A 23,978-nucleotide genomic window follows, 5' to 3' on the forward strand; every position below is an offset into this window, starting at 1 on the left:
GCCTGAGTTTTGTCGCAGACATTACATAGTAAGACATAGGAGAGACGTGAACAGGAAGTGATGTCACACTAGGAGAACCCAGCGCTACAACAGGATTTCAGGTACATGCATCTTGTGAATCGCAGGCCCTTTCCTATGCTTATTGCCTGGAATGTGGACAGTACACGATCCACGTGGAAAGGTCTTCCATAAGTGAACCCTCAGGCTGAGAACGGTTTAGAAACCTTCTACCCCTAAGGTGTGACATGAGCAGAGGAATTCACATATTCCTAGAGTCGGTCATTCCTCCAGTCTCACTGGAGACCACAAATCCCAGAATGTTATGAGGACGTGGAAGCCATGTAACACCAACTCTGTGCCGCGATAAACCATGCTGGTGGGGACAGGTGTGTAAGAATGGCTGTCCGCAAGGCTAAATGGAGTTATTATAGGGAATTCTGCTGTAGAGAAGGACTTGGGGGTCATCATATAGGATACATTGGGTAATAGTGCACACTGCTCAAGTGCAGCAGCAAAAGCAAACCGGACACTGGCATGCATTAATAGGGGAATGGATTCAGGGGATGCCAATGTGATAGTGCCTCTGTACAAGGCATTGGTCAGACCACACTTGGAATAGTGTGTTCAGTTCTGGGCACCGCACCTTAAAAAGGACATAAATGAATTGGAACAGGTACAGAGAAGGGCGACTAAGCTAGTAAAAGGTCTCGAATCACTAGAATACACATAGATTAACCAGGCTGAATATGTTGTCATTGGAGAAACGGAGGCTGAGAGGTGATATGATTAGTATGTTCACATAGAGGATTGGGAATCATATGGAACTGGGAGATGATTGGTCAGTAACAGGCCTATACTTAGGACACGCGGCATGTACTAAGGCTCCAGGAAAAGAAATTCCTGACTGAATTAAGAGGATTCTCCACCATTAGACCAGTAACATTCTGGAACTCATTGCCGGTGGGGTGGTTACAGCAACTACTGTTACTGAATTTACATCAAAACTGGATACATTTTGGCCACTAAGGGAATCCTATAGATATGACTTATTCATGTCAGTAGTTACAAGTCAGATAGGTTGAACTCGATGGACTAACGTCTTTTTTCAGCCTTAATTACTATGTTATGTAATGATAACCCGTAGTGTCTTTACCACCATGTAGGGAAGAACGCACTCAAGGAGACACGAGATATACAAAAACCACTTTATATAAAATAAAAAAAGAACAAAAAAAATAATAATAATAATGACCAGAGCAGATTTGTAGAAACCGCAATATCCAGCGGCAAGAAGAGATGAGAAGGGGGAGGGGGACGGACGTGATATGTGCCACGTTCCAGATTCTCTCCGCCCCCCGACCCTTCCCCCCTCATATATAGCTGCACAGCGTTTGCTCGTCAAAGCTTTCCCCAGTAACACAGCCAGAGGCTTTCAATACAACAACGATCCCTCCACTGGGATAAGCATGCCCATTTCTATAGTAAACCACCATTTTCTTCTGGTCATGACACCAGTGAGATTAGAAGATACTCAGTGCCGCTGTTCCCAGCAACACCAGCTATTTCAGGAATGACCACCCTTTACCCTGAGAAAAAGGCTAGAGAAGTATTTTTCCCTTCCAAGCATAATCAGCCCCGAAGCAGGCCAGGAAAAGTGAGATAATTAACCGCTCCCGAAAACCCCCGCGGCCTGACAGTCAGTGTAATCTTCCGTAGGGTATAAAGCGTAACCCCTCCCCCCCCCGCCCCAGCTCTTGCCCTGCAGAGCATCCACCACCCAACCGTTCAGAACAGGAGCCCGCTGTGCTGACCCTCTCCCTGGAGTGAGCTGCGACCTTCCATGCATGCCCCGCGGCACGCCAGGAGGGCGGAGCAAGTGGAGAGGAGAACAGGGAGGCTCTCTGAGGTTAACATAAGCCTGTGATAGGCTGCCGAGAGGCTGATACTGGAATACACCGGCCTATACCCTTTAATTAACACATAAGGGGTGTCCACACCCCAATTCTCAGGCTGAGCTAGTGGGAAGTTCCTTTTACCCCCGTTAACCGCTTCAGTACCAGAAATTCCCGTAGCTCCGTGTTACCATGTACCGGCATTTCCACAGTTAAAACTTGGGGAGTTCAGTGCAACCTCCCTTCCGGAAGCCAGGTGCCGTACCTGGGCAGGCGGAGGAGGTAGATACAGTAGAATAGTCCCCGCCTGAGGCAGTAGTGCTTTTGCTGGGAGTCCCCCCCAATGTCCGCCACCGCCACCGCTAGCTCTCCCGGCTGAGCACCTGCTCTTCCGGGCACTGGAAGGGTTTCCCGTCAGGCTCGGAAGGCGGGTCTTGGAGAAGCCGCTGGAAACCCTCGCTGGTGAGGAGGCGGCAGGAGCGCAGGTCGACGTGCCGTAGGTGGGGGCAGCGCTTGAAGAAGGTCAGCGATTGGTCCGTCAGGCGGTGACACCCTGGGAGGAGGAGATCACATGCATTAAACACAGGATGGATCTGGGGGAGGGTGGCACACAAGACAGATAAAAGGGAAATATATATATATATATATACATATATATACACACACACACACACACACACACACACACACATATACACACACACACACACATATATAAACACACACACACACTAGTGTTCATTCTAGCACCCGCCATCTTTGAAAACCCATGCAGTTCCTGTTCCCTGCCTGGGGTGTTGCTGTCTGCTGTAGTGCTTCTAGCACAGTGTGGTCTGTATATCAGCACTGATATGCAAACCGGACCTGTGCTAAAAACACCACAGCAGACAGTGACACCCCACGCAGGGAACAGGAACTGCATGGGTGCTAGAATGAACACTACATACATACACACACACACACACACAGGGAACACTACCCAAAACCTAGCAGAATGAGAATTTTGGCTGTTTTCCAATGTGACACTCACACACACACACACACACACACACGAAGTGGAAGGGAGAGTGTGTGTGTGTGTGTGTGTAAGTTTGGTTGGTTGGTGTTAGCACCTTAGGGCAAATTACCATGAAAACAATGAATGTATAACAATTGTGAGCCCGCAGTGCCCGGCACACAGGTTTTTAGGCCGCCACCACCAGAAATGCACAGACACAGAATGAACACTGTAGGCCCACAAAGCAGGGTAAGGCACAGTGCCAGGTACCTGTGAGGTTGAGGTGAGTGAGGCTGTCCCTCAGCGGAGAGGTGGCTGCGGTCAGAATGTGGATCCCGTGGTCGCTCAGTTGAACGCAGTGACTCAGATCCAGCTGATGGAGACGTGGAGTGTGGCGAAGCAGCAGGCGTAGGGCGGAGTCCCCCAGTTCCAAACCGCAAAGGCGGAGCTCCGACAGGGAGGGCAGCCTACCTCGGGCTTCCGAGACAACTAAAATGATGGGAGTTTGTGTTATGCATATTGTGTAGCGTACAGTCTAGCACCCTGCACCTTTCAAAACCCTGCGCAATTCCTCTTCCCTGCCTGGGGTGCTGATCTTGGCTGTGGAGCTTCTTGCACAGTGCGGTCTGTTTTTCAGCGCCGATATGCAGACCACACCTGTGCTAGAAGCACCACAGCAGACAGCGACACCCCAGGCCGGGAAGAGGAACTGCATGGGGTGTCTGCAGAGTGATAGAAGTAACACTAGCAAAAGGTATATTGGCAATATAATCCCATTACATGTGAAAAACTTTCAAAATATACATTATGTTATATACTGTAGCACCAATTCAGAACATGGGACCCCCTGTGTAGCAGAACTAAATACTGGCTGCTTTATATGGGCAGGGGGGAAATAACAGTTACTACAGTATCTTGTGTTCTAAAGTCTTCATCTCATTCCCTAATCCGACCAATACAGTCATTACAAACTCCACTGCCCGAGTATAAATCCTCAGCCTTACATGATACCAGAGGAACCAGGACAGCACTCCACCCTCTACAAATACACCCTATAGGCAGAGTACAGTAGGAGCAAGTTTCATCTTTGCTCCTTTGGCCATGGCTAGCCATGGCCAGCCATGGCTATTCTATTGTTCTCAGCTGCAATACGTATTGAAACTTGCTCCTACTGTACTTAATACACAAGCTCCCAGGTGTACACGCCATGTGCGTTACCGGATAACAATCACCTCTTAGCCCCTGCATCCAGTGATGTCAGCTGCACACCCTCCACCCCACCCCCCCTCCCCATGCAAGGTTCTGTTCACCCTGGCCACACGCACCAAAGCGCATGCACATGTGCAGAAATGCCCATAGGAAAAACATTGGCCCCGTTTGAACGCACGCGGCACCGCAAATGGAAAAGGTGGATATTCTAGGCGCTGCCAAGGGCTTCTCTTCAAATAGCAGCAGTTACAGTATATCGGGATAGTCAGTCCCGCTGCTTAAGAGAAAAGATAGGAAGCTGCGCTTTCGAGGAAGAATTCCCACACAACAATTGATAAAAACATTTATTTGTGGTAACTTACCCTAATGAATAATATACATAAAATAAAATATAATGTCAAAAAAAGTGATCCTTAGCTTTGAATTTGCAATGCGAGGAAATAGACGCCCCTATTTTCTCCTCTTAAATTGAAAGCCCTGTTATTTTTATACAGGACCTGCATTGTGACTGGTACCTCTGGGGAAATAGAAAATAGAATTGTTTTTGGACCACATTAAAAGGGAGGAGTCTTGATCCATCAGAACTGTGAATCTCTGATGTCCATAAGGAATGACAGAGGCTGCTGTAACTACAGATACCATTCCAAGGATGGATACATATTATTTAGGACTAAGGGGCATTAGGGAGGCATGATACCACTATATTAAGATTTGAAATGATATAAAGATATAAATGGAAAAAATATATATACCCAGCATTAAGAAAACAATACAGATTTTTTTATTGTAAGAACTATGTATATACAGTTGTGCCCATAAGTTTACATACCCCAGCAGAATCTGTGATTTGTCAGAGAATATGAATGATAACTCACAAATGTTTCTTTCCCTCATGGTTAGTGGTTGGGTGAAGCCATTTATTGACCAACAACTGTGTTTACTCTTTTTAAATCATAATGACAACAGAAACGACCCAGATCAAAAGTTTACATACCCCAGTTCTTAATACCGTGTATTGCCCCTTTTAACATCAATGACAGCTTGAAGTATTTTGTGGTAGTTGTGGATGAGGCGCTTTACTTTCTCAGATGGTAAAGCTGCCCATTCTTCTTGGCAAACAAGCCTCCAGTTCCTGTACATTCTTGGGCTGTTGCATGAACTGCAGGTGTGAGATCTCCCCAGAGTGGCTCAATGATATCGAGGTCAGGAGACTGAGATGACCACTCCAGAACCTTCACTTTATTCTGCTGTAGCCAATGACAGGTCGACTTGGCCTTGTGTTTTGTATCATTGTCATGTTGGAACGTCCAAGTACGTTCCAGCTTCTGGGCTGATGGGTACAAATTTTCCTCCAATATTTTCTGATAACATGCTGCATTCATCTTGCCATCAGTTTTGACCAAGTTTCCAGTGCCTTTGTAGCTCACACATCCCCAAAACATCAGCGATCCACCTCCGTGTTTCACAGTAGGAATGGTGTACCTTTCATCATAGGCCTTTCTGACTCCTCTCTAAATGTAATGGGTACTTATGTAGTATCTGGGCTGCCGATTTTGTGATTGTATGCCTTACCTTAAGGCATACAATCAGATGCGATGCGATGCGATGCGATGCGATTCGATGCGATTTTGCATAGGATTCAATGTTAAGAAGGTCCTGTTCATTTCCCCACTATCCAAGTGGGCATAGAGTTGATTTTATATAGCGTGGCGAGCGCAGCGAGCCACCGAGCCCGAAGCGTGGCGAGCGAAGCGAGCCCCGCGAGGGAACGCATATTTCTTAAAAAGTATTCTGTGTCCCCTCGCGGGGCTCGCTACGCTCGCCACGCTTCGGGCTCGGTGGCTCGCTACGCTCGCCACAGGTTTATATCCAACTCCATGCCCACTTGGATAGTGGGGAAAGGAAAAGGACCCCTTTTTCCCATTAAATTCTATGTTAAAATGGACTCAGACCATTTTAACATTGAATCCTATGGAAAAATCTTGACCATCGCATCGCATACGATTTGGTCGCATGCGATGCGATACGATGCGATGCGATCCGATTTCTAAATCGGCAGCCCAGATACTACATAAGTACCATGTAATGTTTATGGTTGTAGCCAAAAAGTTACATTTTGGTCTCATTGCTCCAAATGACTTTGTTCCAGAAGTTTTAAGGCTTGTCTCTGTGCTGTTTGGAGTACTGTAAGCGAGATGCTTTGTGGCATTTGCGTAGTAATGGCTTTCTTCTGGCGACTCGACCATGCAGCCCATTTTTCTTCAAATGCCTCCTTATTGTGGATCTTGAAACAACACCACCACTTTTTTTTTTCAGAGAGTCCTGTATTTCAGCTGAAGTTATTTGTTGATGTTTCTTTGCATCCTGAATAATTTTCCTGGCAGTTGTGGCTGAAATTTTTGTTGGTCTACATGACCGTGTTTTGGTTTCCACAAAATCCCTCATTTTCCACTTCTTAATTAGTTTGAACACTGCTGATTGGCATTCTCAATTGCTTGGATATCTTTTTATATCCCTTTCCTGTTTTATACTGTTCAATTACCTTTTCCCGCAGATCCTTTGACAATTCTTTTGCTTTCCCAATGACTCAGAATCCAGACACGTCAGTACAGCACTGGATGAAAGATGCAAGGGTCTTTCAGGAGACCAGAAACTCACTGACCTTTTATACATACACACACATACACATACACACACACACACACACACACACACACACACACAAATTACAAGCAAACAGATCCCAGGTGAGTATGGTTACCTTTAGTAGCCATTCAAACCCGTTTGTGTCAACTTGTATGCACGTTATCAGGGTATGTAAACATCCTCAGGGTATGTAAACATTTGATCAGGTCATTTGGGCAGTTTCTGTTGTCATTATGATTTAAAAAGAGTAAACACAGTTGTGTGACAATAAATGGTGTCACCCAACCACTGACCATGAGTGACAGAAACGTTTTTGAGTTATTATTCATATTCTCTGGCAAATGGCCAGAAAAATCACAAATTCTGCAAGGGTATGTAAACTTATGAGCACAACTGTAGATACTTATTTCCGTCTCTCTTTTCTCCTAAAGAGATACATTCTTGTCTTTCTATAATAATTATGTTAAATTCAATCCAAAAAATGAACTGCTCCCATACACAAAATGATCTCACTTATTTTGCACAAATTGTATAAAAGTGTACAAATATACTTAGAGATGTTTTTAACAAATCTTCCCCAAAGTGTCCAGTGCCCCAGTGGTAAAAATGAACTAGTATAAGTTTCCCAGAAGTGTAAAGTAAGTGTTGTAAGCGTTCCACAGCATCTCCATAGAGAGATGGAATGCACTGTTCTGGGCGCTGCAACTTGACCAGGAGATTGAACGCACGCCCGACTTCCGGAACCCGGTAGTATGTGAACCCGGAAGTTCGGGAAAGTGCGTGCCCGGTCTCCGGATGGGACATCGGGGCACACTGGAGAAGGGGTTGAGTTAGGAGTGGCTATGCTAGCCGTTTTGAAAGTATAAACACACAAAATAAAAGGTACTATTATGCCTCTATTTCATTTATAGTGATCACGTGACATGAAAAAGGTCATGTGATCGGAAACATATTTTGAAAGTTTATGTCTGCCTTCTATATACTATAGAATTTCTATTGTATCATTTTTATTATAATTTTTTCTTAAAATGGTAATGTTAAGAGAATTGTTCAAAGGTAAAGTTATGAATATGCACAGAATATTGATTGAACAGCGAACAACTGTAGCCATCAGCGGCCATATTTGGGGATAGCTATAAATACAGTGAACCGACTAGGGGAATGACACCTTTGAAAAAGCTGAGAACCCCTCAGCGAAACGCGTCAGTCGCCAGACACCCAAATTCTCCATTTCTCTGGTGTGGATTACAAATACCCATGGACTTTTTGAACCTGGACCCTTACACCCACTGTGGGCCTCCATTGCCAGGGAAATGGCCTTCTGCAGCTGCCACCTCCCCATAGGACATCAGGAATCTGCCAACACTAGAGATGCGAGATCCCTCCTAGGAAACGTGAGTGGTTTATGAGAATATCTGTATTTACAGCAGCCTCTGTCATTCCTGAAGGAGATCAGAGATTCACAGGTCTGAAAATGTCTGTAAATTGCACACCCTTCAGTAATGAAAGGTGCCACCTGCTGAGAATAAAGTGATATACGCAGAGACAGAGGGGGTGCAAATGCACTATGCGATCAATACATGACAATATAATATATCATAAGAGGTTGTTAGTATATCATTGGCCAGTGATATTAGCCTGCCCACCAATTGTCCAGGTCACCTCTTGTCGAGCAGGTCCCTAACACTATGGGGTCACCATCTGGGGCGCCGGGAACCCCGAAACATGATCCAGCCAAGGACCCCCCCCCCCCCCAGGGCATCACAATAAAGAATAATGATAGTAAAGTGATGAAATTATAATTATGAAGGTCCCTACTATTTATTTATTAACAGTTTCCTATATAGCGCACACATATTCCACAGCGCTTTACAGAGAATATTTGAACACTCACATCAGTCCCTGCCCCAGTGGAGCTTACACTCTATATTCCCTACCATATGTACATGCACACACAGACATTCTAGGGAGCCAATTAACCTACCAGTATATTTTTGGATTGTGGGAGGAAACCGGAGTACCCGGAGAAAATCCACGCAAGTACGGGAAGAATATACAAACTCCGCACAGTTAGAGCCATGGTGGGAATAGACCCCATGACCTCAGCGCTGTGAGGCAGTAATGTAACCATTACACTGTCCGTATTGCCCTGTATATATAACACATGGTGGGAATAGACCCCATGACCTCAGCGCTGTGAGGCAGTAATGTAACCATTACACCGTCCGTATTGCCCTGTATATATAACACATGGTGGGAATAGACCCCATGACCTCAGCGCTGTGTGGCAGTAATGCTAACCATTACACCGTCCGTACTGCCCCGTATATATAACACATGGTGAGGATAGAACCCATGACCTTAGTGCTGTGAGGCAGTAATGTAACCATTACACCGTCCGTACTGCCCTGTATATATAACACATGGTGGGGATAGAACCCATGACCTAAGTGCTGTGAGGCAGTTATGCTAACCATTACACCATCCGTGCTGCCCCGTATATATAACACATGGTGGGGATAGAACCCATGACCTCAGCGCTGTGAGGCAGTAATGTAACCATTACACCGTCCGTATTGCCCCGTATATATAACACATGGTGGGAATAGACCCCATGACCTCAGCGCTGTGAGGCAGTAATGCTAACCATTACACTGTCCGTACTGCCCCGTATATATAACACATGGTGGGGATAGACCCCATGACCTCAGCGCTGTGAGGCAGTAATGCTAACCATTACACCGTCCGTACTGCCCCGTATATATAACACATGGTGGGGATAGAACCCATGACCTCAGTGCTGTGAGGCAGTAATGCTAACCATTACACCATCCGTACTGCCCCGTATATATAACACATGGTGGGGATAGAACCCATGACCTCAGTGCTGTGAGGCAGTAATGCTAACCATTACACCATCCGTACTGCCCCGTATATATAACACATGGTGGGGATAGAACCCATGACCTCAGTGCTGTGAGGCAGTAATGCTAACCATTACACCATCCGTACTGCCCCGTATATATAACACATGGTGGGGATAGAACCCATGACCTCAGTGCTGTGAGGCAGTAATGCTAACCATTACACCATCCGTACTGCCCCGTATATATAACACATGGTGGGAATAGAACCCATGACCTCAGTGCTGTGAGGCAGTAATGTAACCATTACACCATCCGTACTGCCCCGTATATATAACACATGGTGGGGATAGAACCCATGACCTCAGTGCTGTGAGGCAGTAATGCTAACCATTACACCATCTGTACTGCCCCGTATATATAACACATGGTGGGGATAGAACCCATGACCTCAGTGCTGTGAGGCAGTAATGCTAACCATTACACCGTCCGTACTGCCCCGTATATATAACACATGGTGGGGATAGAACCCATGACCTCAGTGCTGTGAGGCAGTAATGCTAACCATTACACCGTCCGTACTGCCCTGTATATATAACACATGGTGGGGATAGAACCCATGACCTCAGTGCTGTGCGGCAGTAATGTAACCATTACACCATCCGTACTGCCCCGTATATATATATAACACATGGTGGGGATAGAACCCATGACCTCAGTGCTGTGAGGCAGTAATGTAACCATTACACCATTCGTACTGCCCTGTATATATAACACATGGTGGGGATAGAACCCATGACCTCAGCGCTGTGAGGCAGTAATGCTAACCATTACACCATCCGTACTGCCCCGTATATATATATAACACATGGTGGGGATAGAACCCATGACCTCAGTGCTGTGAGGCAGCAATGCTAACCATTACACCATCCGTACTGCCCCGTATATATAACACATGGTGGGGATAGAACCCATGACCTCAGCGCTGTGAGGCAGTAATGCTAACCATTACACCGTCCGTACTGCCCTGTATATATAACACATGGTGGGGAAAGAACCCATGACCTCAGCGCTGTGAGGCAGTAATGCTAACCATTACACCGTCCGTACTGCCCTGTATATATAACACATGGTGGGGATAGAACCCATGACCTCAGCGCTGTGAGGCAGTAATGCTAACCATTACACCATCCGTACTGCCCCATCTATGTGTGATGGTGAAAAAAATGTGCATAATAAACAAACATGATATAAAAAGTGAGTGTGTATTTAAGTAGTGATGCCCAATGATATACCAACAACCTCATGATATATTATATTGTCATGTATTGATCGCATAGTGCATTTGCACCCCCTTTGTCTCAGCGATTCACAGTTCTGAAGGATCAGGACTCATCCCTTCAATGTGGTCCACAAATAATTCCATTTCCACAGAGGTATTTTATTTATTTTTATTCACAGTTTCTTATATAGCGCAGCATATTCCGTTGCGCTTTAAAAAGGCACCAGTCACAACACAAGTCCTGTATAAAAATAACAGGGAGATTTAAATTTAAGAGGAGAAAATAGGGGCGTCTTCCAAATTCAAATCTAAATCCAAAACTAAAGATCACTTTTTTTGACATTATTATTTTATGCATATTATTAATTATGGTTAATTACCAAAAATAAATGTGGTACTTGTGTATTAGCCGGGCGCCCGGTACGTAGTTAGAGTAGCGGTGCTGTCAGAATCAGCGTAGTGTTCACGCGGCCAGCGTAGTCCGTCAGAAGTAGCGTAGTGTTCCCACGGCCAGCATAGTTCGCGTAGTCAGTCAGAAGTAGTGTAGTGTTCCCGCTAGCATAGTAAGCGTAGTCAGCGTCCCTGTCAGAAGTAGTGTAGTGTTACCGCTAGCGTAGTAAACGTAGTCAGCGTCCCTGTCAGAAGTAGTGTAGTGTTCCCGCTAGCGTAGTAAGCGTCCCTGTAAGAAGTAGAGTAGTGTTCCCGCTAGCGTAGTAAGCGTACTCAGCATCCCTGTCAGAAGAAGTGTAATGTTCCCGCTAGCGTAGTAAGCGTCCCTGTCAGAAGTAGTGTAGTGTTCCCGCTAGCGTAGTAAGCGTCCCTGTCAGAAGTAGTGTAGTGTTCCCGCTAGCGTAGTAAGCGTCCCTGTAAGAAGTAGAGTAGTGTTCCCGCTAGCGTAGTAAGCGTCCCTGTAAGAAGTAGAGTAGTGTTTCCGCTAGCGTAGTAAGCGTCCCTGTAAGAAGTAGAGTAGTGTTCCCACTAGCATAGTAAGCGTACTCAGCGTCCCTGTCAGAAGTAGTGTAGTGTTCCCGCTAGCGTAGTAAGCGTCCCTGTCAGAAGTAGTGTAGTGTTCCCGCTAGCATAGTAAGCATAGTCAGCGTCCCTGTCAGAAGTAGTGTAGTGTTCCCGCTAGCATAGTCAGCGCCTCTGTCAAAAGTAGTGTAGTGTTCCTGCTAGCATAGTAAGCGTAGTCAGCGTCCCTGTCAGAAGTAGTGTAGTGTTCCCGCTAGCGTAGTCAGCGTCCCTGTCAGAAGTAGTGTAGTGTTCCCGCTAGCATAGTAAGCGTCCCTGTCAGAAGTAGTGTAACGTTCCCGCTAGCGTAGTAAGCGTAGTCAGCGTCCCTGTCAGAAGTAGTGTAGTGTTCCCGCTAGCGTAGTCAGCGGCCCTGTCAGAAGTAGTGGTGTAGTGTTCCCGCTAGCGTAGTAAACGTAGTCAGCCTTCCCTGTCAGAAGTAGTGTAGTGTTCCCGCTAGCGTAGTCAGCGGCCCTGTCAGAAGTAGTGGTGTAGTGTTCCCGCTAGCGTAGTAAACGTAGTCAGCGTCCCTGTCAGAAGTAGTGTAGTGTTCCCGCTAGCGTAGAAAGCGGCCCTGTCAGAAGTAGAGTAGTGTTCCCACTAGCGTAGTAAGCGTACTCAGCGTCCCTGTCAGAAGTAGTGTAATGTTCCCGCTAGCGTAGTAAGCGTCCCTGTCAGAAGTAGTGTAGTGTTCCCGCTAGCGTAGTAAGCGTCCCTGTAAGAAGTAGAGTAGTGTTCCCGCTAGCGTAGTAAGCGTCCCTGTCAGAAGTAGAGTAGTGTTCCCACTAGCATAGTAAGCGTACTCAGCGTCCCTGTCAGAAGTAGTGTAGTGTTCCCGCTAGCGTAGTAAGCGTCCCTGTCAGAAGTAGTGTAGTGTTCCCGCTAGCATAGTAAGAATAGTCAGCGTCCCTGTCAGAAGTAGTGTAGTGTTCCCGCTAGCGTAGTAAACGTAGTCAGCGTCCCTGTCAGAAGTAGTGTAGTGTTCCCGCTAGCATAGTAAGCGTCCCTGTAAGAAGTAGAGTAGTGTTCCCGCTAGCGTAGTAAGTGTACTCAGCGTCCCTGTCAGAAGTAGTGTAGTGTTCCCGCTAGCGTAGTAAGCGTCCCTGTCAGAAGTAGTGTAGTGTTCCCGCTAGCATAGTAAGAATAGTCAGCGTCCCTGTCAGAAGTAGTGTAGTGTTCCCGCTAGCGTAGTAAACGTAGTCAGCGTCCCTGTCAGAAGTAGTGTAGTGTTCCCGCTAGCATAGTAAGCGTCCCTGTAAGAAGTAGAGTAGTGTTCCCGCTAGCGTAGTAAGTGTACTCAGCGTCCCTGTCAGAAGTAGTGTAGTGTTCCCGCTAGCGTAGTAAGCGTCCCTGTAAGAAGTAGAGTAGTGTTCCCGCTAGCGTAGTAAGCGTCCCTGTCAGAAGTAGTGTAATGTTCCCGCTAGCATAGTAAGCATAGTCAGCGTCCCTGTCAGAAGTAGTGTAGTGTTCCCGCTAGCATAGTCAGCGCCTCTGTCAAAAGTAGTGTAGTGTTCCTGCTAGCATAGTAAGCGTAGTCAGCGTCCCTGTCAGAAGTAGTGTAGTGTTCCCGCTAGCGTAGTAAGCGTCCCTGTCAGAAGTAGTGTAGTGTTCCCGCTAGCGTAGTAAGCGTCCCTGTCAGAAGTAGTGTAGTGTTCCCGCTAGCGTAGTAAGCGTAGTCAGCGTCCCTGTCAGAAGTAGTGTAGTGTTCCCGCTAGCGTAGTAAGCGTCCCTGTAAGTAGAGTAGTGTTCCCGCTAGCGTAGTAAGCGTACTCAGCGTCCCTGTCAGAAGTAGTGTAATGTTCCCGCTAGCGTAGTAAGCGTCCCTGTAAGAAGTAGAGTAGTGTTCCCGCTAGCGTAGTAAGCGTCCCTGTCAAAAGTAGTGTAGTGTTCCTGCTAGCATAGTAAGCGTAGTCAGCGTCCCTGTCAGAAGTAGTGTAGTGTTCCCGCTAGCGTAGTCAGCGTCCCTGTCAGAAGTAGTGTAGTGTTCCCGCTAGCATAGTAAGCGTCCCTGTCAGAAGTAGTGTAATGTTCCCGCTAGCGTAGTAAGCGTAGTCAGCGTCCCTGTCAGAAGTAGTGTAGTGTTCCCGCTAGCGTAGTCAGCGGCCCTGTCAGAAGTAGTGGTGTAGTGTTCCCGCTAGCGTAGTAAACGTAGTCAGCGTCCCTGTCAGAAGTAGTGTAGTGTTCCCGCTAGCATAGTCAGCGCCCCTGTCAGAAGTAGTGTAGTGTTCCTGCTAGCATAGTAAGCGTAGTCAGCGTCCCTGTCAGAAGTAGTGTAGTGTTCCCGCTAGCGTAGTAAGCGTCCCTGTCAGAAGTAGTGTAGTGTTCCCGCTAGCATAGTCAGCGTCCCTGTCAGAAGTAGTGTAGTGTCCCCGCTAGCGTCCCTGTCAGAAGTAGCGTAGTGTTCCCACGGCCAGGGTCCCTGTCAGATAGGTGTTCCTTAAACACCCCCACTATCCATGGCAGCCCGAAGCGTGGCGAGTGCACGCATTACGCATCCTCTCGACCTGTTCATACCCCCACTATCCATGTCGGAGTGGAGTTGATTTTATAAAGTGTGGCGAGCCACCGAGCCCGAAGCGTGGTGAGCGCAGGGGATGCAGACTACTTTACATGTGTTCCGTGTTCCCTCGCGGGGCTCACCACGCTTCAGGCTCGCCACACTTTATAGAATCAACTCCACACCGACGTGGATAGTGGGGGTATGAACAGGTCGGGAGAACGTGTAACACGTGCGCTCGCCACGCTTCGGGCTGGTGTGGACAGTGGGGGTTTGAAAATGCCGCCTTTATTGTGCATAGAACTCACTTGTGCCCACATACCCCCTTTATGCATGAGGCGCACGTGCTCATAATTACTGAGACACACCTGCGTCTCAGACAGCTGGAGTGTCTCTCCGCCGTCGTCCGCCAGCACAGGGGATCTGGCGGTTACCGGCGCTGTGAGAGAGCCGCTCACTGGGCTTGGCATGGACACCGGGGACAGAGCCATGGATGCCGGGGACAGAGCTGGGCTGCCGTGGAGTCACTACGCTAGGCAGCCATTGGACTAACGCTAACAGCGTAGCTTAGCCTACGGCTGTGTACATATGCTAATTGGGCGCCCGACTAATACACAAAGTACCATAAATGTTTATATATTTGTATAAATTGTTAAGTGGAAATGAATCCTTCCTCAAAAGCGCAGTCTCCTATCTTTTTTCTCTGTAGGCACTGCGAGTGGAGTTCCACTACTCTGTGGTGTGATGTAAAGAAGGAAACTACCGTGTGCAGCGCAGCATCATGTAACCTATAGTAACCGATACACTCACATATAGGCCAATTAATTAAACATAGAAGCTACGAAACCACAGAACTCCAATACTGTCTGTTAAGTGCAGGAACATTAATGTAACCAAACATTTGTAAACGATGAGGACGGTTACTACTCTGGTGTTGGAATGTTGCTTGTCGGCCTGAAGGCCACATGGTCATCCCATAGTCGCTGCATAGTACCCGTGTCCTAGCTGGCAAGGATCATTAGCGCCACGTACCCGACCACCTCTCACCTGTCTTGCAGTCTGAGGGCGAGGATGAAAGCAGCTCTCGGAGGTGTGAGGTTTTCATCCCTTGTACCCAGCCGAGGTCCAGCAGAGACATGCAGGGGAAAGAGGTGGTGCAGAGAGAGGAGACGGCGCTCCACGTACAGCCGGCCACTACAAGCTCCTTGAGTCCTGGGGAAAACACGAGGGGATGTAATAAATGATCATTGTGATACTGTGCAGTGCTCCCCCCCCATCACCCTGCAGCTTCCTGCCACCCCCCACACTCACCCTGCAACCGGTGGATCAGCCAGGTCAGCTGTTTTTCTGATATATTGGTCCAGCTTAGGTCTAGTCTGACCGGCTGCCGTCGGACTATTCCACTCAGCATAGGAGGGGTGATTGATTTCCTTCGGCTCAAGTCAATGGATGTCCACAGCTGGCGATCACAGCACCTGTTACAGCAGCAAACAGAACGTTATATTAATGGAGATCGGACGTCCCTGGCACCAAATGCAAAGAAAGAAGGTGCTTCCATGCCAAAGAGGTGGCACACGATAAGGCACTGCTAATGGATCAAAAGACATGGTTAATAAATCAAAGATCATCCTCTTACTACTGGGCCGTCTCACTGCTTTCACATACACTCACCAAGGCAGTCACAATCAGACACCGCCATCATTGTGGGTCAATATGACTTACTCACAATCTTCAGAGATGAACAAACATCTCCATACAATAAATGAGTACATTGGGGCAGATGTATTTATCACCCTCGCGTTTATCTGCCCCATTATGTGTTACCCTTTCCAGATACATTACATATCAAATGTCTGATAAATGGTGATAGCTGCAGTTCCACCCCAACACTCCCACAAATCCATCCAATGTCTATGCAGAGCCAGAGCAGTGGCAAGGCCAAAGGTCAGCCGGGAGCAGCGGGCAGGGCCAAAGTCAGCAAGGTGCAGAGCAGCAGGCAGGGCATGAGGTCAGCTGGGAGCAGCGCCAGAGGTCAGCAGGGCACGGGGAGCGGCGCCAGAGGTCAGCAGGGCACGGGGAGCGGCGCCAGAGGTCAGCAGGGCGCGGCGGGCAGAGCCAAAGATCAGCAGGGCGCGGCAGGCAGGGCCAGCAGGGCGCGGCAGGCAGGGCCAGCAGGGCGCGGCAGGCAGGGCGCGGCAGGCAGGGCCAGCAGGGCGCGGCAGGCAGGGCCAGCAGGGCGCGGCAGGCAGGGCCAGCAGGGCGCGGCAGGCAGGGCCAGCAGGGCGCGGCAGGCAGGGCCAGCAGGGCGCGGCAGGCAGGGCCAGCAGGGCGCGGCAGGCAGGGCCAGCAGGGCGCGGCAGGCAGGGCCAGCAGGGTGCAGCAAACAAGCCAGAGCTCAGCAGGGCGCGGCAGGCAGAGCCAGAGCTCAGCAGGGCGCGGCAGGCAGAGCCAGAGCTCAGCAGGGCGCGGGGAGCAGCAGGCAGAGCTCAGCAGGGCGCGGGGAGCAGCAGGCAGAGCTCAGCAGGGCGCGGGGAGCAGCAGGCAGAGCTCAGCAGGGCGCGGGGAGCAGCAGGCAGAGCTCAGCAGGGCGCGGGGAGCAGCAGGCAGAGCTCAGCAGGGCGCGGGGAGCAGCAGGCAAAGCTTGAGGTCAGCAGGGCGCAGCAAACAGGGCCAGAGCTCAGCAGGGTGCGGGGAGCAGCGGGCAGAGCCAGAGGTCAGCAGGGTGCACCAGGCAGAGGTCAGCAGGGCGCGGGGAGGAGGAGCAGGCAGAGGTCAGCAGGGCGCGGGGAGGAGGAGCAGGCAGAGGTCAGCAGGGCGCGAAGGATGACAAGGACATCACTACATAAACATAAGGGCACTGCCATTATCCCGCTTACCACCGGTTCCAGGTCCGGCACACCCGCATACAGACGCACAGCTCTTTTTGTTCCAAGTGCCTGAAAACTGCCAGCCACACTCCCCTCTGCATTACATGGTCCGTCCCACTGTCCAATGGCAAGGAGTCTGGTTCAGGGCTGTGGGGAGGGGGTCGTACCACGTGTCTCTCCAGTTGCAGGGGAGCTGGCTTGGGTGGGGATGGCACCAATGGCCTTTTTAATATATGACTCCTGGATAAGGTCTGGGCTGTGTTCCTGCCACTAGCTCCTTTCCTGGCACCAGCACCCCCACCTCTCCGGTTCTCCTTCTCCCTGCCATTGCCTCGGGGTGGTTTCTGTTTGCCATTCCTGGTGCCATTCTGTCCGTCTGCCACCGAGCCCCCTCCCTCGTCATCCTCTTCCTCCGAGCTGGTGCTGAAGCTGATGCGTGATTCCCGGCCCTCCCCCCCATCGCCGGAGTCACTGCTTCCCCGTGAGTCCTTAGAGTCTGAATCAGAGTCCGAGTCGGAGCTGGAACTGGAAGAGCTGCTGCGTGCCCGCTCCAACATCTGGCACATCTGCTTGAAGCGTTCGATCTTCTCTCGCTGGTGGGAACGGTCGGACGCGGGGGCTGGGTCTGAAAGCGCCTGCGGTTCCTGCCAGGGGAAAGAGAGGATCCAAAATAAGCACATTCCTACTGGCTGACGGCCAGATATAATCCCTCCAATAACAGAGGATGCCGGGCGAGGGGACGGCAGCCAACGTTACCTCCGAGTATCACTCACCTTCTTTATCTTCTTATCTTTCTCGGCTTTTATCTGCAATGGGAACCATTAGGGAAAGTAATCAGAGAACAGGTAGAACAGTAATATCACCGAGGAGGGAGACACCTAACCTATGTCAGAGTACAAACCATGACCCCCGATATCTACACTGATCCTTACTCCAGCACCCGGCAATCCCCGAGCATTGTGTACACTCTACAGCGCTCACTTCCCCAACAGCCAGCAATCCCCGAGCATTGTGTACACTCTACAGCGCTCCCTACCCCAACACCCAGCAATCCCCGAGCATTGTGTACACTCTACAGCGCTCCCTACCCCAACAGCCAGCAATCCCCGAGCATTGTGTACACTCTACAGCGCTCCCTACCCCAACACCCAGCAATCCCCGAACATTGTGTACACTCTACAGCGCTCCCTACCCCAACGCCCAGCAATCCCCGAGCATTGTGTACACTCTACAGCGCTCCCTAGCCCAACACCCAGCAATCCCTGAGCATTGTGTACACTCTACAGCGCTCCCTAGCCCAACACCCAGCAATCCGCGAGCATTGAGTACACTCTACAGCGCTCCCTACCCCAACGCCCAGCAATCCCCGAGCATTGTGTACACTCTACAGCGCTCCCTAGCCCAACACCCAGCAATCCCCGAGCATTGTGTACACTCTACAGCGCTCCCTAGCCCAACACCCAGCAATCCCCGCGCATTGAGTACACTCTACAGCGCTCTCTACCCCAACACCCAGCAATCCCCTGAGCATTGTGTACACTCTACAGCGCTCCCTACCCCAACGCCCAGCAATCCCTGAGCATTGTGTACACTCTACAGCGCTCCCTACCCCAACATCCAGCAATCCCCGAGCATTGTGTACACTCTACAGCGCTCCCTACCCTAACACCCAGCAATCCCCGAGCATTGAGTACACACTACAGTGTTCCCTACCCTAACACCCAGCAATCCCCGAGCATTGAGTACACACTACAGTGTTCCCTATACCAGCACAGAACACAGACAAGAGCACTGTTCTATAAAACAGAACAGAATTTCTTGCAAGTATGATGTGAACACACCAATGCCTAAGAGGTGGAATACACACAGCTAGGGTCTCCTCCGTCGCCCACCGTGCCCCGGTAATACCAGGCCGTAACTGCGGCCACTGATTATTACCTTTTTCTTCCCTCCCGACTCCTGCACTGGCTCCTTATCCTTCTTCCTTTTATGTCCCTGATTTTCATCTGATGTTTTCTTTTTGGCCGGTGCAGGATCGTCCGTCAGTTTCCACCGCAAAGCATCATCCCCGTTGTCCAAGCGCCGTTTTCCGGATCCATCCAGGGAATCCTACAAATACACCAGACAATTACTGCGTGAATTTCACCAGGAGAATCATAAATGGCAATACGTTCATACGTAATATTACTGCGCTATTTATCAGGCGAGAGGTCGGCTAAAGCCAGGAGACACATTGCCCGCTGATGCGCCAACGCCATGGTGGTTTCATATGCCTGGCAGTGATTGGACTAAGTGAACCGTTACAGAAAAGCTTTGGAATCATCTCATTTGTCTTCAGCTGGATACACATTAATAGATATATCTATAGACTGTGTGTTCTCCATCCTCCTGCCTGGTCCGTCAGCATTGACGCCACGTGCGCCCGCCCATTGAGCTGTCAATCACCACCAGCATTAGTGTGGGTATATGGGCGGGTCACCCAGCACGGCGTGATAGGTCTCTGAATGATGCTGGTATAGCGATATACATCGACCAGTGTGCACCCAGCATTACCTTACACGCAAAAGTGCATTTTATTTAATAGAAATAAGTGTGTAGATATCATATGTTATTAAGTGTTAAAAGTGCCCCAATTAATATGTGTACTGCTAATACTGGTGTGACAGTACAGACAACCAGTTATCCAAACCAGACACACGGGCTGCATCCTTCTCATAAAGCTCCCTGACCTGTTCCTCTCCCGAATCCACAGTTTCCTTACAAGACAGCTCTCTATCGCCCCCCTCAGTCCTCCCCGATCACTGCAGCTTGTAAGGAGAAATCGCTGTTACCTTACAGGTCCGACCTTCTCGTTTACACCTCGGGCACTCCCAGCAATTGGAAATCTCAATGTTAATGACAGCTTCGGCCTTGCCCATCTGAAGAGACACAGGGTGTGGTAATAGAGGTAATGACAGGAAGGAGGAAAGAATGGAAGTGACAAAAATATCAATATTAGATCCACATATCCAGTACATGAACCCATTGTATACATACACATCCACAAGATGTTAGATAAATACAGACTAAATGCTTATACATTAAAACCAGTCATCGATCCAGGACAGTAAGAGCGCAGCAGTTACACAAGTGCCGTTATCCTGTAGAAACCAGCCTCAGATTAGTATGGGTCTGTCCCTAGAAGGAGCGGCATCAGACGTGGAAACATCTTGGTCAGTGAGGGACACCCTGCATACTTACATACAGGTGTGATAATTAAGTATGCTATATCCCATAGAAATGGTTTGTCCTGGTGGCCGATAATGGTGGCTAAGAACTACACTATGGCTTAGTAAGTGGTTGAGCGCTGTACAGCATCTAACTAAATCGTCAGTGACATCTTATCTCCCTGATGTTCTACAGGTACTGGAGAGATCAGCCTGGAGCTCCAGGGGAAAGATATCACCAGCCTTGTGCTGTAGGAGGTAGAAGTGTGCGCCCAGGATTCATACAAGTGGTTTCAACAAGGACTCCGGAGAGCAGGATGTCAAGTGCCGCCGCCACCAACCCCCGTCCCCCATCACGGGCAATTAGCTACGGAGGAAGGTGACTTGGCGGGAGAACATTTACTCTAAACCCTGATGAGGGCCCACGTGGTTCCAGCATCCAGTCCTGCTGATTTGCAGCAGCATTAGGGTTCTGTGATTCTGTACTGTCAGAGGCATTCTCCTGGCACGGTTCTGATGCCATCATCTCCATAACTGATCCTTACTTAGTGGTACAGTGCACTCACCCGACTCTCAATACCTTCCCTGGCGTGATATAAACTCCATCCAGCCTCTAACTTCTACATTCTACCTTGTTTTGGTTCCGAGCCTGGGCAAAAACACGACCAACCCAAGGGTACAACTTACATGTGCTTAGAAAGGTGCGCGGTGGGTAAAGCACTGCGCACTGCGCACAAACCTTTATTAGTGTGGCTTTGGCGATTTACTGTGAAAGAGCAGAACACGCAACTCTATTTTCTGTAGAATCATACAGTAAGAAGTTTTATTTGGGGGGTTGTGGGGTACATTTATAACATCCCACAGAGTGCCGGCAGCTGCCCGCTCAGTGACGTCACACAGGGTGCGGGCCGCACAGAGACATCACAAAGGGCGCAGGGTGTGCAGAGACATCACAAAGTGTGCGGGCAGTATTTACTTAGTCTGAAGCTGGGCGTAGGATTCGGTTACGTACCTTGATGCAGCCGGGATGCACAATCTCATTGCAAATGGTACATTCCATAAGAGACAGGTTAAACTTCTGGTCCTCATTCTGAGCGGTGTCCTCCTTGCCTGCTTCACCACAGAGAAGGCAGACTGCTGTGTGTGGAAGAACTGGCTGTAGAGAGGAGACATTATTACACTCCGACCAACTACTGTACATACACGCTCGTTATCACAATCTCGATCCAACTTCCTGTTACCAAGGTTACTTTCTTTTTCTTTGCACTGCTCAGCACATACAAACTTCCCCCAATGACATCATATGCCAAATTATCCTCTTATCCCCTAACCACCTTCCTGTCTCCCATGTAACACAGCCAACCCACACAAGTATATGTTAAGTATCATTTAAGCATAAGTGATATTCATTTTTTTTATCCTCCAACAAATCAGTTCTCTCCTTTGTAAAATCTCTCTGGAGGTTACAAAATATGTCAGCTATAGGCTCATAGTGTGGTCCGACAGTGGGGAGGAGGATAAGGGCTCAGTGCACAATGAGCTCAGAAGGGCATTTCAAGGCATCTCTGCTCAACACATCAATGATAAACCACTACAAGCAACCTGAAGAAACAAACCAAGGAGAAATGGCCATCACCCAATTTCTGCTCACAGCTGGTTATTAATCATGGGAATGCTGCTTTCATAGCCACGTAACCAGCCCTCGGTCACTGCAGCGCCACTGTACAGGCCAGCCCCGTGCTTACCGCCGTACACTGCCTCTTCAGACAGGACTGCTTCATGCGCCCTGGGCCCCCGAACTTCTTCATGTCCTTGCAGAAGTTGCACTCCCCGCACTCACTGCGCACACAGGCCTCACACCTCCGGCAGCGGGTCCTCCTGCGCCGCGCAGCCCCCAGGCCCTTTCCCGACATCTCCCACTGGGCCAAGCAATGCCTCAGCTGTGCCCGCTCCTGGGGTAATAGGGGAGAGAGAGGTAAGACACTGAGTATAGGAGAGGACAGCGTGGTACTACAGGTGCCACGGAACACTATCCAGAACCCCATATTATCATGCACCCCCATATCCACCCCGGCAGCCACTGACCTGCTCTCCGCCGCTGGCCGGACCTGGCGGGGGCTCTGTGATACCATGGCCAGTATTGGGGTATCCTCTGCAGTAGCCAGTCCTAGGACCCCCCTAGAATGTTGACCCCCTCCCCTGACCTGCCCCCAGGGAGGGTGTGAGCCACCAATGCAGAACTGTGGGCAGGGACCAGCCCCCCTCAAATGGGGAGGGGGAATCAGCAGCCTGCTCCTGGCTTCCTCTATGGCTCCCCCACCTGCTCCCTCATCTTCCTGCACACTCCTGCGGCCGCCTGGCCTCTGAGACAGGGGCTCTCGGGGTGCCTGGGCTCCTGCGGGCTCCCCTCTCTCACACACAACATGTATCGAGCCTGTGGCTGGCCCCGGGACTCCAGAGCATATCCCCAGATCAACTGCCCCCTGTCCCTGGCTCTCTTCCCCTCACATCCACACTCACACACATAACAATACCACACTCAACATGGCCGACCTGTGGGAAAGGCGAGAGCGGCCGCCCCTCTGGCCGAGGGGGATGCCGGGACATGTGGTCCCAGGCGCGGCGCGCTCCCGCCTGATAGCGGGGGAGGCGGAAGTGCGCGGAACTACAAGAGAGATGGCGACTCTCTGAGGGCCGCGGGGCACGCCGGGAGGTGTAGTCTGCGAGCGGTCTGGTGGGGAGGAAGCAGAAGACGTCGGTCACGCTGCCGCGGGGCGCGCCGGGAAATGTAGTCCCCCTCATCCTCCTCATCTTTACTTTAATGGTCTTTTTCTGTGGGAGGGGACACATCTGGCAGGCACGTGTTGGCACTGCTGCAAGGGCATTTTTATTATTGCCACCTCCCCCCCGCCACCATTGTCAGGGGGCAGCCAGTATGTTAGTCAGTACCCCCTATATCACCATTTTATTGCTATCAGCTTATAGCACACATATTCTGCGGCACAGACAATCCACTGGTCCCTGCCCCGATGGAGCTTACACTCTATCAGTCAGAAGCCATTTAATATCTTTACAGTGTGGGGGCAGACTGGTGTGCCCAGACAAAACCCATACAGATTGCATTTGCCACAAGTGGATTTACACATCCCAGCATGCACTGCCATTGTTTGCTGCTGGAGCACGCTGAAACTATGGCAGGGCCTGCTGGGATTTATAGTGTCACAGAGACTGGACTGCCGGACATTGCGCAGCCCTGGGATAGTGCCGATGGGTAGCCACGGTTCATTTCATTATTTCATGGTTCACAAACTCGGTCCTCAAGACCCCAAGCAATCCATGTTTTCTAATTTCTAGGATGCATTAGAGAAATGATCGTCAAAATCTTATTGGTTGCTATGGGAAACATCAACTCTCTTCATTTTCAGATGCTTTAGTAAATGTACCCCTATGGAGGTATCCAATGTGCAGGAGTCCTAATTGGCAATAGGGGGAATAAACATTCCATGG

The 23,978-nt window shown here is 49.6% G+C and overlaps 1 protein-coding gene across 2 annotated transcripts; it reads right to left on the reverse strand.

Annotated features, from left to right (window-relative positions):
* Positions 1 to 1,191: 1,191 nt before the first annotated feature.
* FBXL19 (F-box and leucine rich repeat protein 19) lies at positions 1,192 to 23,164 on the reverse strand. 2 transcript variants are annotated; one of them, XM_083152357.1, is made up of 11 exons: positions 23,025 to 23,164; positions 22,217 to 22,423; positions 21,484 to 21,627; positions 20,097 to 20,183; positions 19,204 to 19,374; positions 18,039 to 18,071; positions 17,275 to 17,909; positions 15,710 to 15,873; positions 15,446 to 15,610; positions 3,160 to 3,378; positions 1,192 to 2,445 (listed from the first exon to the last, which is right to left on the reverse strand). In XM_083152357.1, the coding sequence occupies exons 1-11, from the start codon at positions 23,076 to 23,078 to the stop codon at positions 2,255 to 2,257; spliced, it is 2,070 nt and encodes a 689-aa protein (XP_083008483.1). In that variant the 5' UTR covers positions 23,079 to 23,164; the 3' UTR covers positions 1,192 to 2,254. The 2 variants fall into 2 exon arrangements, with proteins under 2 accessions (XP_083008483.1, XP_083008484.1); XM_083152358.1 differs by lacking the exon at positions 23,025 to 23,164 and adding an exon at positions 22,557 to 23,015.
* Positions 23,165 to 23,978: the final 814 nt, after the last annotated feature.

Source organism: Crinia signifera, chromosome 7 (assembly GCF_055691185.1).
Source record: "Crinia signifera chromosome 7, ASM5569118v1, whole genome shotgun sequence".
Taxonomy (NCBI): domain Eukaryota; kingdom Metazoa; phylum Chordata; class Amphibia; order Anura; family Myobatrachidae; genus Crinia; species Crinia signifera.

Bases quoted from the DNA above. Each gene is read 5' to 3' on its own strand.
- FBXL19 (XM_083152357.1), bottom strand. From the start codon at position 23,078: ATGTCCCGGCATCCCCCTCGGCCAGAGGGGCGGCCGCTCTCGCCTTTC. The intron at 17,910-18,038 runs GTGAGTGATACT...TTCCCCTGGCAG, and splicing joins AAGATAAGAAGATAAAGAAG to GAACCGCAGGCGCTTTCAGA. The intron at 15,874-17,274 runs GTAAGCGGGATA...CTGCTGTAACAG, and splicing joins TGCCGGACCTGGAACCGGTG to GTGCTGTGATCGCCAGCTGT.